Here is a 13,891-nt window from a genome sequence, read left to right as displayed (position 1 = left end):
TTCTCAAGCATTTGTTATATTAACACAACCTCCTTTAATCCTCTTTATCCTAAGCCAGCTGTATTCTGCATCTTTCATCAGAGGATTTCATGGTGCTTTACACTTACTAATTAGACCTTATAGCAGTTTGTGAGTGTGATCATCTTAATTTCACATATTGGGAAAATATGAGATAAAACAACTCTCACAAGGTCATAGAGAGCGTCAGCGAGTAAAGCAGGAATAAGTTAAGGGCCCCATTTACCTCTCTTTTTTTCCTAGCAAAAATTACGAATAACTCCACAGATGCTAATAGGGTTATCCATCTCATCTATCCTAGGGTTGTAGACAATTGTGCAGAATAATATTTAAGAGTCTTACAGAACAACAGTAGCATAATGCAGGAGCCTGTTACACACCTTTTTATCCAAGTGAAAATTCTGCTTAGAATACCTAGATGATTTCTTTGAATATTAGGATTTTACTGCTTAGTTTCTTTGACTAGCAGGATGGCAGTCTCTTGGCCACAAGTAGGTCTGAGAATCTGAGTGTGTCATCTCCAGCCTTTCTGATCATTGGAGGGAAATGGCTATTTCTAGGGTGCAATTCATATCACTTTCAGGTTTATAGAATTAGGTTATATGTTATAAGTTATATGAATCCTTCTAAAAATGTGATATTCTTTCCAATGACTATAGTCTACAACAAATATGTTTGGCCAAAACATTTATACGGTAGACAGATAAAGATATCAAGATGAATTCTTCTATAATATTTTGGGTGACATCATGGTGACATAAACAGTCTAAAAACTATTTAAAACAAAAAGGTTTAAGAACGGAAGGGATCAGATGTGCTCCTCTGAAATGCTGATCAACGGCAAAATTCCTTTGTTTGAAACATTTACCCTCAGTCTTCATCCACTGTTAGGTATGCTGTGAAGTACAATTGCAACTGTTCACAGATCAAAAATTTTAGCCTTTCACATAGCAGGGACTAATTCCTTGCTTGTTTTGAAAATTAAAACCATGGCCTTCAGCAGGCCATGATACTGTTAGCAGATATGGGCTAGAAGCATTGGAGAAAGTGAATAGTCCAGTGGATGATAGGTGGAGAAGTGCCTGGACACACAGAAATCCATAGAAGATAATCTAGCTTGGAAGTAACGGAAAGAAGACCTCAGGACTAAGTCACTGTATGAGAGAAAGAACACAGTTCTCTAATAGGCTGAGATAAAAGATTGAGGTAAGACTGCTACCTGTTGATTCAAACTCAGTTAGGATACTGCTGTTTCAGATCGGTGTGGAATGGGAGCTGTGTGTTCTTGCTGAGGGATAAGGACAGCATTTTGCTTAATTCTTCAAAGCTTCCTGCTATCTGACCATCTTTTTGACCTGTGTTCCAGGACATCAGAGCAGTGAGGTTTTGAAATAGCCTCCAGGGCAGTGAGGAAAACTGCTTGCCAGGGGAGTTCAAGTTTAGAAGGAACTGGAGGACAGGATTGTAGAGATAACAGATGGCAGGACCAAACGACCCAAAATTTTGCTTCTAGTCCTATATTCCCATACCAATGTTTAACTTAGTCCTTGACCAGTGCCTCCTAATTTAACAGAATCATAGAATGGTTAAGGGTGGAAGGGACCACTAGAGATCATCCAGTTCAACACTCCTAAGCATTTCACTGAATCACAGAATCACTGAATGGTTAAGGTTGGAAGGGGCTTTTAGAGATCATCTAGTCCAACCTCCGTGCACTTAAGAGGTTTCTTTTGGGATGGTGACCACTGCATCATTTGAAAATTATGGTACAGATATGAATGTCACCAATATGCCTCTGGGACTTCTTGTTATCCCTTACCAAGGATCTCACTCAGCACTGAAGGTAGGACTAATCCTTGCCCTATGACAAAACAAGAAACACAGAGGAGACTGGCAAGAGCCTATGATATATTCTGTGTGTTACAGGAGGAGATACAGCAGCAGAGGCCATTAATTCTCCCTATACAACACAAATGTATTAGCTGGATCTTCCACACTTTGTCAAAAGCTGCAGAGAGATGTGGCAGAATAAGCATCTTGCCTGCATCCATGGCTTTAAGGAAGATGTCTTTACATGCCATGAGATCTGTCAGCACTGAGCCCCAGTTGGCACCCTGTCAGTGAGTCATCCAAGATATTGGCATATGTCACCTGTCACTAGCGTCTGCTGCTGAAGGTTACTGCTTCTCTAATTATTTTGCCCTCAAAATGGCAAGTTCTTCAGTGTTTGCTGGTATATGCTTGACAACTAGGAAGACAATTGAGTTCTTTAAGCAATATGGCAGATGTGCCTTTTGGAAGAGGCACAATAAAGCACTCAGTTGTTCTTAATTGACTTTTGTCAAATTCAAGAGGCTCTTACCCTTTCCCAGGTTCACAACTAGTATTTTTCAGGGCTCCTGTCCATTCGTCTGTGTGACAGGCCAAAAACAGTGCAAGGTGGCAGGCTGGATAATGTGATTTTAAATGAGGCAGAATGTCCTCTCTTTGCTAGTTCCATATGTACTGTATTGGACTTATCAGCAGTGTGTGCTGACACTTTCTCACAGTGTTCAACACTTGGGTCTGATGGCTGCTCTGATGAACCAGTTACTGCAACAATAATCTGTACATCCTACAGTTTATGGCACAACATTATTTTGCATTGCAGCTTAGACAAAGAACGGGGAGATCTGAATAAGTTGAAATCAGATAACAAAGTTACCACTTATCATCCGACTCTGGGGAAAAAAGCATGCACAGGTGTTGCTATCACAGAGCTTTCTTTCTTTCTTCTTTTTTTTTCTTCTCAGGGTAATAGTTTTTAGTCTGCCAAATCCTAATTCTCCTTTGCACTGCTAGGTCTCACTGCCCTAGAAAGGCAGTAAGGATTTGCCTTGTGCAAAATGCTAAAAACGCAGGTAAAATCCATTTTTTTTCACTCCCTTCTTGTACAAGCAGTATTAAGGACAAGCAGGGGAGGACATCAGGCACTAGGCAAGCTGTAGCTCTAGCATATTCTCTTTGGTCTACATTATGATCCCCTGAACAATATAATTATTTACCTTGGCTAAGTTCTTGGTCCTTAGTTCACAGGTTGACAGACAGCTTTGCCTTTCTTTACTGCCTCATGAGATCAGGCCAGTGCTTTTTGCATAGCAAGGGCTCCAATCCCTTCCTGACCTTAGTCATCTGTCTTGGAATTAAATCCTCTGGATTTGTTATGATGAGGAGCCCTGCTCTCCCACAGAGAAGTGTCATTGGATGGATGACTTCTGTGGAGGGGAAAAGGCACCTCATGGCTCCTTAGTAGTTCAGGTCAGACCAGATCTTTATAGACAGGAATTCCTATTTCCTCTCTGACAGTGACACAGTTCCAGCTCTAGTTTCCAGCTGTCTTCTGGAAATGGGCACAGTAATGGGTAATTCACATGTTCATGTAGATCCAGAAGAGATACCGGTTTGCTTTGGCAGAAATCTTTCCATATGAACGTAAGGGGAATTAAAAGTTTTCAGCATGCAGCTAGAAGTTCAGCTGCAGTTACTGAGTAAAACATCTGCCGCTGCTACCTATGTGGTGTTGCACGTCTAATTTTACACTTTGAGTTATGAAACACATAGGTTATGAAATCATGCTGGTTCTCCTCGAATGGTCTCACATTCCACATGCAACAACAGCTTGCAGTGCTGCGCACATCGCAACGGTGACTTGTGCTGAAAAAACGTCGTGACACGATGACATTTGCTTGAAATATCAGGATGTTATAGTGTGAGGAAGTGACAACCAACATTATGCCACAAGGAGATACGTGAACCCAGGGAGTTTGTTCTAAAAGACAAACTGCTAAATATGGTTATACTGCAGATGTAGCTCAACTTAGAAAAAAAAAAGAGAGAAAAAGAATTCTTTTAAGTAAAAGAATATTTGGAGCTTTCTTGTTTGACTAGATGCTGAATGATTGGGTGCTAAAAAGACACATGAAAATCAATGTCAAAATGTGCAAAGAAATTCACAGGAGAAAGAGTAAGCCTAACTATCCACATGCAATAAGCTGTGAAATAGCTCAGAGGGAAGAGATTTTGGAATTCTTGTGAAAAGTTTTCTGAAAAGATCAGCCTCACACTCCGCAGCAGTTACGAAGGGAGTTAGACAAAGGGAACGGACAAGGAAAGGCATGGAGGAAAGAACAGAAAATAGTACTCTGCTCTCAGAACAGGAACACTTACTCATGATGTGCCTAAACACACTGTGGAACCTACTAGAACAGCATCTTTTGAAGGCAAAAAGGGCAGTTTCTAGAGGTTCAGGTGCAATTCTCAAAACGCCCCCAAAAGACTCCTGATGACTAGACACAGGAGTGTTAGAAGGGAAAGGTCACTCTTTCCTTGCCCCTTTCCTTAAATTTCTGTTATGGCTATAGTCAGAGATAGAATATTCTGCTCAATCAGACGTTGACTTCTCCTGAAATGGCCCTAATATTATTAGCTGATTAAAAAAAAAAATTAAGAAGGGTTGAGTTTCATTTTTTAAAAATTCTGCCAAAACTTGTGAGCACTTAGTGAAAAACCAAGGTTTTGTTTACACTTGCAGCAGGACACAGTGAAGGAAGTGATCTCTCCACAAACTAATTACTTCATTTTGCATTGTTTTTGTAGCGCTAAATGAATGAATCCCCCCAACCCCTTGTCCCTTCAAAACTGTCTTTTTATTGTGTCAGACTTGTCACTGTAATCTCTGTTAATTGCAGGCTCCTTGGCAATTTCTCTGCCACAACATTTTCCTGAGGAGAACCACTGGTGAGTATTCAGATGAAAACAAATGCTCTGACAAGCTGCAGTTTTAATTTTTCTTTAGATTGCTTGTAGAAGAGGATCATTATTAGCAGATGATAATTAGAAAGTGGTAACACTTTAATTTGCAAGGATATATTGGAATTCATTAGCATCTGAAAGCTCTGCTGTGCTCTGTGGCAAACGAATTGGAAGTATCAGACTGGCTCCTAATAGCTATGATAAATACCATGCTGCCACCACTGTTTCATCTGTTGATCTCTTTGCCCTGTATTGTATATAAAATACCTTACCAGAGAAGCCAAAAAAGAGTGGAATTCTAGGGATGTGTTTAATCCATCCTAGTATCTCATCTACGGTGACCATCTCAAGGTAGTTCTCTTGTCTTTCACTGGAGAGAGACAGGAACTTTTCTCCAGAGGTTACCTCAGAGGCATTATCCCCTCTGGGCTAATGGAAGGTAAGGTGGCAATTGGAAGAAGTGACCAAAGCTATGGAAGAAAGATGCTTTTCAAGAAAAGAGCAGAATCATTCCAAATGGTGATAGCCATTAGATCATGGCATTCAACAGAAGGAGACAGGCACTTCCAGAGGCTGCTTCATCACTGTGAAGTATTGGAGCCAAGAAGGTCAGTTCACAGTAGATGTCTAACCGGCCTAAGACTCTAAAAATAGATACAAATAGATATAGATATAAAAACATATTTTGACACCCTATGACTGATTCTCCGTTCTCTATGAATTGCTGGGTTTCATCTGTCAAAAGCATCTTTTCTCAGCATTTTCCAGCAAGCTGCAAGTATCAGCTAATTAAAACAGCATGAAAGTAGAGGCAAAACTCTGTTTCCTTAGAGTCTCTGAGCAAACTGCAAAGCTGTCCTTACAATACACAGATCCTGCTCCCTTGCATGAAGTAGTTGTGTTCAGTCAAAATCATTGGCTTTAGCCTTTCCAATAATTTTCCAAGTGTGTCCCCGGCCCAGATATCCCTGTCCTGGATGCTGGTATCTTTAGGTACAGACCAGCCTTCTAATTTCCTTTGATCATTCACTTATAGGTGTCTATTCCCCTACCAAGACAGGAAACTAGAGCATAACCTGAGGACTACTGATTACGTTCATAGGAGATAATTTTTGTTTTGAACTATTATGAAATACAATTACACCAGTAAAGAGTATTTGCTGGATTCTTCTGCTAGGATAAGCTGCAATAAAAGTATAAACAATGCTGACTTTACATTGTCAGTGTGAGTTTTCACTGTTAATCATTTATTGAGGTAAATGGGAAGTCACACTTGTCAAAGCTGTTGTCTCAGAAGACTGCAAACTCAGGCTAGAACCACATCAAGGAACACTATTTATGAACTTTCCATTGGAGGTGTTTCTGGATTATTTTTCGTTGTTGTTACCATTTTGCTTCAACTCATTTCCTCTTTCACCTTCAATTTACCTCTATTTTGTCAAATTTCAGAGCCATGAGGAATGAATGCATGCATTTTGCAGTTTATGGCTGAGGTGGAAGAACAGCCTCCTGAGAGCTTGAATTGCCAACAAGAAGGATTTCAGAGCTGAAAGCTTTGAACTCCAGAGCACTGTTTCCCACAGCAGATGTAGAAACATAATTCAGCTAAACCTTGCAACCTCCACGCATGTAGGGAAATGAATAATGTTTCTCTTATCTTGTACGAGGGAGAATGGAGGTCCAATAAAAGCTTTTCTTATTTACACTGGTTGAACATCAAAGTGGGGTAGAAAACTGGATTACAGATTTCCAGATTTCCTGATCTCATGACTCATCTGTTAGACTGCCTGAATCTCTCTGGCCAAGTCTTAAATTCCTTCTCACTCAGCCCTCTCCTTTTCAGGGAGACAATTCCCCCTCAGCTCCCACAGGTAGCTGTGCCTCTGGCAATACTTCATCCAGATGTAAAGGGTAACTTCATTGGACTATGGAGCACTCTAGGAACCCAGGCTGGGTCCTTGGAATATTATGAGGGTAGAAATTTGGCCTTCGGTATTTTTTGGCAAAGACTAAGCCCTCCAGGGGAATTTCTTCTGCATCTTGCCAGGAAACAACTAGCCTATATGTAACAAAAAAAAAAAAAAAAAAGGTAGAGCTGACACAAAAGTTCACTAAATCAGTTTCTTGGATGCAATAACACTTCTATGTCAAGAAAAATAACTTCCTAACAAATCCAACTGGGAAGAGAAACAACAGCTCAGCTGCCTTTTTTTCTTCCCTGCTTTGTGAAATAACATCTTAAAGGACCCTCAGGTTTTGCTGAGAGGCTGCTCTAAGGGGAGGTTGGGGAAGGCTTGGAAACTGCTGCGGTGACAGGAAGGGGACAGCCACCACTTCCAGCTGCAATGAAAAGAAACCTGCAACACACTGCTGTGTCAAAGGAGGAATCCATAAAGGATTCTCACGTATCCTACCAGCAGGGCAAGAAGTCATGCAAGAGGCAAAAGTGACACATTTCTCAAATCAGCCCTAGGGCCAAGCTCTGCATGGGAGCAGAAGGTAGCTGCACCAGCAATGCCTTCCTCCTAATCCTCGCACCCTCCGTGTGGATTTTCTGCGGAACATGGACAGCTGGGAGCAGTGACATCCTCCATATGCAGAGCTTGTTACCTTGAGACTGCCAGACTGAAGTCTTGGCTACACGCAGGACTGCATATGTTTGGCTAAACCTGTTTTGAGACAATTTAGTTAGCAGTCGTGAAGGCTGTGTGATGCTTTTATTTTGGTTTGACTGTGCTTTTATCAAATTGCATTAAGCTAATCAGGAATCGGATGAAGTTTCACTGATTGAGACCATCCTTTTATCAATATTTTAATCTATATGGATAGAAATCATATTTTTTGAAAACCCGGATAACTAGTGTCAAGGTATACATTTGAATTTTACTTACCTGAGATATTTGGGGGTTTTGCTGCTATTTTAGCTGTATGATACTCATTGAGATCGGGCCAAGAAGGCCCCAGTAAACTGAAAATAAGTGAATTCAGTCTAAGGAGGACTAGTGGCTAAGTGGGTTATAAAATTGGTGGGTGGTTTCATTCAATTGCCCTTTGGGCATATTGCCAGTTATTGCACTCTGGTGTCTGGCACTCCACCCGGCCACCTCAATAAAAAGACCCAGGCTGAGTGTGTGACATACCCACTCTTATTTCTAAAGAGAAACACTTAAAAACTGTTAGTGGTTGGCTTGGGAAGGCCTGCAAAATCCTAGGACATCTTCTGCTTGGAGAGAAGAAGTCTCCAGGGTAATTAAACTTGCACCTTCCAAAAAGGTCCCTTTAAAAATGCCTGTGAAGAAGAAGCAATCTCACCCCTAGGATTTGTAAGGGTAGCGTCGGTGCCTTTGCCTCCATCTCCACAGCGGGTATCATCAAAGGGAAGGCACTGGTCTCCTGTGCCAGCCAAGACCTCTGAATTCTTCACAATGTCTTTCACAGATGTGGTTGACTTGATTTTATAGATGCGACGGCTGTTGGTGTCAGAGAGGTAGATGGAGCCAGTGATCGGATCTGTGGTCAAGTAATACTTATGAGCTGGGCTGTGGCTGAAAAGCAAGGGTATGATGTTATTATTTTTCAGATGATATTTCCTTAAGTAAACAGGCAGCGTTAGCATTTTAGAGGATAAAAATGCTCAAGGCAGACAGAGTGGAGAAGTAAGGCAGCGCTCTGTTTAGCAATGTTAGTACAGGACGTGTTATAACTTGGGTTCCCAGCAATATCTGTCCCCAGCAGCTGTGCCTGGGAGCCTGCTCTGACACAGAGGCCAGCCAGCAGGGAAGGCTCCTGGCCACACTGTCTACCTCTTGTATCCTCCAAGCTGGGGTCACTGCATTCAACCTGCCTGTGGAATAAGCTCTGACTGGCACTAACATCCAAGCTGGGCTTGGGCATTTTCAGGGAGAGGGATAGTTGGCCAGAGCCAAAACCCTTCCACAACTGCTATGAATTGAGTTCCAATTCTCAGGATTGTTTAATTTCCTTATTATAGACATAGCCCCGAAGAACTGATGCTAGTGTGACAGCTACTGAGTGGAAAACATAGGACACTAAATCTAGAAAACAAAGCAAAAAAAAAAAATCATGTTCTTTAACAAAATTCTGTTTTTAGTTACACAGCAATAAATGAGCCCAAGGAGGAAGAAATGGACACACTAGCATCCATTATTTGGAAACAATCAATGGAATTGAAACAGAAACAACCAGTTTTAGGCACTGTCTTTGAAGGATTCTAGCTGCAATTTCATGTGATCTCATCTTATTAAAATTATTTGCTACTAGTATCTGTTGAGTTGCAACTTTTGAGCTGCAAACCAAGTTTAAACCTGCTGCATGAACACAGCTCTCCTTCCTTCTAAGAAAGGCTAAGTATTATCATTATCACAGAAGGTTGGAAGGGACCTCTAGAGATTAAGTATGAAATATTCTCAGCTTTTCTCCAGAACCCTCCAAAATGTCCAAACTTATCAGCTCCCTAGGAATCATGCTAAATGGATAGGCCATAGTTCATAATTTTGCACTTTTAGCGGAATTACTCCAGGAGAAGCTGGCTAGAAACCTGAGAGTCTATCATGGTTGACTCTGTCCCTCATAACACAAACTTTCCTCTTTCCTTCAACCTTTGTGTTAGGAAAATTAACCCTTCTTCAAACACATAAAAAATAATGAATTATTCTCAGTTTTAAAAAGCCATATGCTGGTCCTTCATTCAAATTACTTAATACTTTAGGAAGAAAAAAAAAAAGCCTTTCTCATTTATTTGAGAATATCCCTTGTGATTTATCTTATTAAAGTCTGAACAGACTTCATCTCCACAAATGGCACTGATTCTTGCTAAATAAAATGCTCTGACCTTCAAGACAGCTCCAGCCTGACAGTTCAGTCTCCATCTATTCCTTCCAGTGACAGTGAGCTGGTAGGGTATTATTTCATTTACCTGCATGTCACTCACACTAAGCAAGTGGGTTCAACCCTGGTGGAAAAGCTTCCCCATAGGAATCCATCATCCATTTTTGATGGGGGCCTTGCACTTCCAGCTGACTGTCTTAACAAAGCTCAGCTCAATGTCAGTCAGCTTTGGAGCCTTTCATAATCTCTGTTTTGCATGGGAGGTGGACATTTTTAATGACACTTTACAATTCTTTAATATCTTTACCTGGAAAGCATAGATACCTTGCACTGAGTCTCACACTGGGCCATTTGCAGACGGGCAAAGGCAAATAACTTTCTCAAAGATGGAAAAAAATTGTTGGCTGAACCTGATATTCCTGTTCCCCATCCCAGCACTATCATTAGAGTTTATATTTCGATTTCATGGCCTCACTGCAGTGGTCTTAACTACTGACCACAACTTCTGTGAAGGAGAGAGCTCTTTATTCCTTAATGAGAACTCCTGTGTAGCATGGACACATAAACAGATGCACGTTCCTTTTAACCGCTGAGCAGAGAACCATGGAAAAGTGAAACATTTATCTGGCAAAATAGCTGAACTGCACTTCCCACCAAAATCTAACTGTCTAAATAAAAACCTGTTATTTAAAGGTAGCATTTGGAGTACTTGCTGGTAACCCAGGGTGAGTTTTGCTAATGAGATGCTGTTTTCCTCAGAAATACAGGGCTGAAATCAGAGTTTACAATCACTATGCATTTAAAATTAAAAGATAAGCTCTGAAAGGCTAAAATTTAATCCTTTGTACAGCTTGATACCATAGATGTGCAGATCCGTTTACCAGCAAATTCACCTTGGGAAAGGTGGAGGTAGAAATTTATGTTAATTAAAATATCCATTGGATAATAATAATCATGAGTCACTTAAAAACTATTTTGGATGTCACCTGGTGAAAGGCTCCTAAAACATATAATTGCCCTTCTAAATCCAAGGCTATTAATGGGATAGGCGGTCCCAACACAAAGTACTTCTTTGCAGCTGCAAGGCTCTGGGTCAGCAATGGGAAGCACTGGTTCACTTGTGCTGTCTGGACTTCTTATTTTCCAGGCCTCCCACAGTATCCTACATGCTGATCCAATCATAGGACTTCTGTCAGAAGGAAGGCTCCCCTGGACAGCTTATGGAATTGAGCACTGGAGCTGGAATGCTTTGGAGCAGAGATGGTGAAAGACAAGTGTTTAAGAATGACCAAACTGGAATTTATCCCACTGGCTTCGGTCAACAGTTTTAACCAATACGCGGGGAAGATGCCCAACAGTGAAATTTTTGTTTGACACTTTGAGATCTTTCAGTATGAAGGATGCTAAATAAACACATTAGTTCCAGAAGTTTCAAAACTACTTCCCTTCATCTATGATAATGTATGGGCACTGAAACCTCGAACTCTGAGGCTTTGCTTTATATTTAGAGTAGCAATCAATAGGCAAATCCAAGTAGAAAATTGGACTGAACAACAACTGAAATAAATCTGCCTGTGGCAAAGCAGAGATTTTTTTTTCCTTTCTTTTTTTCTTTCTTTCATCCTCTCTCATCTCTCTGTAAGATAAGGGAGCAAAATAAAAGACAGGATTTTGTACTATTCAGAAGACTTAATCGGTTACAGTATTTGTAGTCTTAGAATATTTATCCTCCATAGAGACTGTCGCCACTGGAAAATGGACAAAGGGTGAAAAACTAAGGGTGAAAAGCTGATTTCCCATTCAGATCTCTCCTATTAAGTCTTTTTAGGAGAAACACTGAGTGCTGCATTGATATTTTAATCCCCTGGAACAACAAAGTAAAAGTTGCTGGGCTGGGGAGGGCTGATCTCTAGCCAAGAACACACAGTTTGGGTGGGCACTAACAACTCCACCATCGATGGAGCCACTGGGAAGTGAGGACAGTTTTTGTAAGCAGAAGTACTGCACAACAAAGTGAAATGAAAGTAATATTCTTATATCACTTGTGTTACAGCACTGTGCTGGGAAAACGAAGGTAACTTTTAGATTCACAGTGATCCAGTTGGTTGGGGTTGCAAATATGCTCTCCCATACACTTTTCTTGTCCTATTCCTTTTTTTTTTTTTTTTTCCATTTGCATTATTTGGACAAGATGGAGTTAGCACCCTTTGGTGTGCAGCAGATATGCTGCAGATAGGCTAAGTGATTCAGACTCTGTTTTAAAGTGCTTATGCTTTATCTGATTCCTTACATGTGGGCAAGAGAAAGGAAAGTGGTAAAAAAAATAAGAAAAACAAGGGAATAGCCAGATACGTAGCACTCATCTGCATTGCTTCTGTAGTTCTGTAATAGATGCACAGTCTGAAAGAAAGGGCCAGGTTGTTAGTGTTTCCTTAGGCTTAGAGCCCTTATTTTAGAAGAGACTGGGGAAGAAACCTCCAGCTGCAGAGTGGGGAGGCAGGCTCTAAGTGATAAGGGTTGGAAGGAGGTTGTCTTTGGTTTTGGCAGGTTATCCTCTAATGTCAGCACCTTTTCTCTGGCTGCTGTTCAAAGCCTACGGTGCTCATTTCACCAAACTTTAGACATGTGCAAGGCAGATCCCTACATTTAACTGGCTGCCTTAACTCCCTTCAGAGTGAAAGGAGAGAAATAGCAACTTTTGAGGTATGATTCATCTGACCTGTTTTAAACATTTATCTTAAAAGTTGAATGGCACCTCGTTTTCCGAGAGCAAGGGTATCTACCACCTCTTAAGGACAGCTCCTTAATAGTGTTAATTGTAACACTATTTTGTACTTAGGGCAGAATCCATTGACCCTGTCTAGGAAGAAAGGAATGGCACTCCAGAAGTACCTACTGATGACCCAAAGGGTTGAGAAAATTGATAGTGATTAGACATGTATTTTACAAATGTCTGATATCAGACAAGATTAAGTACACCCTAGAAGACCTCAGGTCTGATCCAGAAACTCCTGTGCTCTTAGAAAAAGTAAGTGGAGGCCTAGCAAAACAGGTAGATGAAGGAAATGAAGATACCAAAGGTCTTACTCATGCTTAGTCTGTATACTTAGCCTTGCTATCACGAATACTGGGGGTTGTGATTTCAAGAGAGTAATTAAGGATCCAGACCATTTATTCCATAGGGCTGCTGAGGTCTGGCTCCCACTATAACCAATGGACAGGAGCAGCCACAACACCAAACTTATTTACTGGATATAGCTAATCTGAATAAAACTCTGGCACTCCATTGCATCCAATGCCTGTTTTAGTGCACGAAACCATCTGTGTAAAACTCTCTAGTGCTACTGTCCAGCAGCAGTGCTGGCTGCTCCGTGTTCCCCGAGCCTTGCTGGCCACATGCGTTTGCTGGTAACTAAAGAACTACTGAATTCCTGGAGCTGAGAGTTTTTTGTTCCGTGGGGCTGCATTTCCATGGCTCCATGCTAAGCACCCTGCAGCTCACAAACACAGGATTTTTATTGTAACTTGTTTAAGATACCGGTCTTTTTTTCCCTGGATGACACTCAATAGATTAGTACATAAGGAGGCCACACAGTGCAGCGAGCTGAATTTACTCTTGGCCTTTCAGTGTTTTCAGTTTGTGTGCGATGCCCAAAACTCTTCTAGTGTGACAGGCTGAGTAATAAAACTTAGTAACAATGCTGTAAGCCAACCCATAGATTGCAAAGGATTTCTGATCTGATCATAGGCAGTTCTTTCACACATCTGTTTTTGCCACTAAGTGTAGTTTTATTTCACTGAGATAGATACAAATGGAAACAAGAAAGGAGGAATATATTTAAGAACAGCTATTTTTTGCACATCTTCATGACAGAAATGCCTCACTGCCCTCCATTTTCCTGCAAAGAAAAGATAATGCTAATCAACGGCAAATTATTATTGTCATGCTCGGAAAAAGCCATATTACTGAATGATGGATGGGCATAAAATTGGGAGGCATCACAATTTGGTGATGCTTTCTGGCTTAGCTGACATCCCCATGTTGGCACACAGCCATTTCAGCTGTTACAGAGAATTGAACCTTGGCTACCTATTTTGTGCTGTAGAACTAAGCTCCAAATCTAGAAGGCTACTTAGGAAGGGAATAAATCCTCCTCCAACAATAAAAAGGCTTTTGCATACGGATTTCAACCTTTCCAAAATGCCAAGATTCATTCCTGTGCATCTCACCCCT

At 41.0% G+C, this 13,891-nt stretch overlaps 1 protein-coding gene and 1 long non-coding RNA gene across 2 annotated transcripts in view; one reads left to right on the top strand and one right to left on the bottom strand.

The window, feature by feature from the left end:
• Window positions 1-13,891, bottom strand: part of TENM4 (teneurin transmembrane protein 4) — a 364,557-nt gene that overhangs the window by 43,286 nt on the left and 307,380 nt on the right. Inside the window, 1 exon segment of the mRNA XM_088534989.1 lies at window positions 8,122-8,354. Coding sequence (XP_088391115.1) covers window positions 8,122-8,354 — 233 coding nt within the window.
• Window positions 1-13,891, top strand: part of LOC148592420 (uncharacterized) — a 381,317-nt gene that overhangs the window by 271,952 nt on the left and 95,474 nt on the right. The gene's annotated exons all lie outside the window — the stretch shown is intronic.

This window comes from Tinamus guttatus, unplaced genomic scaffold (assembly GCF_059628265.1).
Source record: "Tinamus guttatus ecotype Peru unplaced genomic scaffold, ASM5962826v1 Tinamus_guttatus_pri_ptg000602l, whole genome shotgun sequence".
NCBI lineage: Eukaryota > Metazoa > Chordata > Aves > Tinamiformes > Tinamidae > Tinamus > Tinamus guttatus.
Note: the sequence above shows the minus strand (reverse complement) of the source record. Positions and strands in the feature narration are given on the sequence as shown.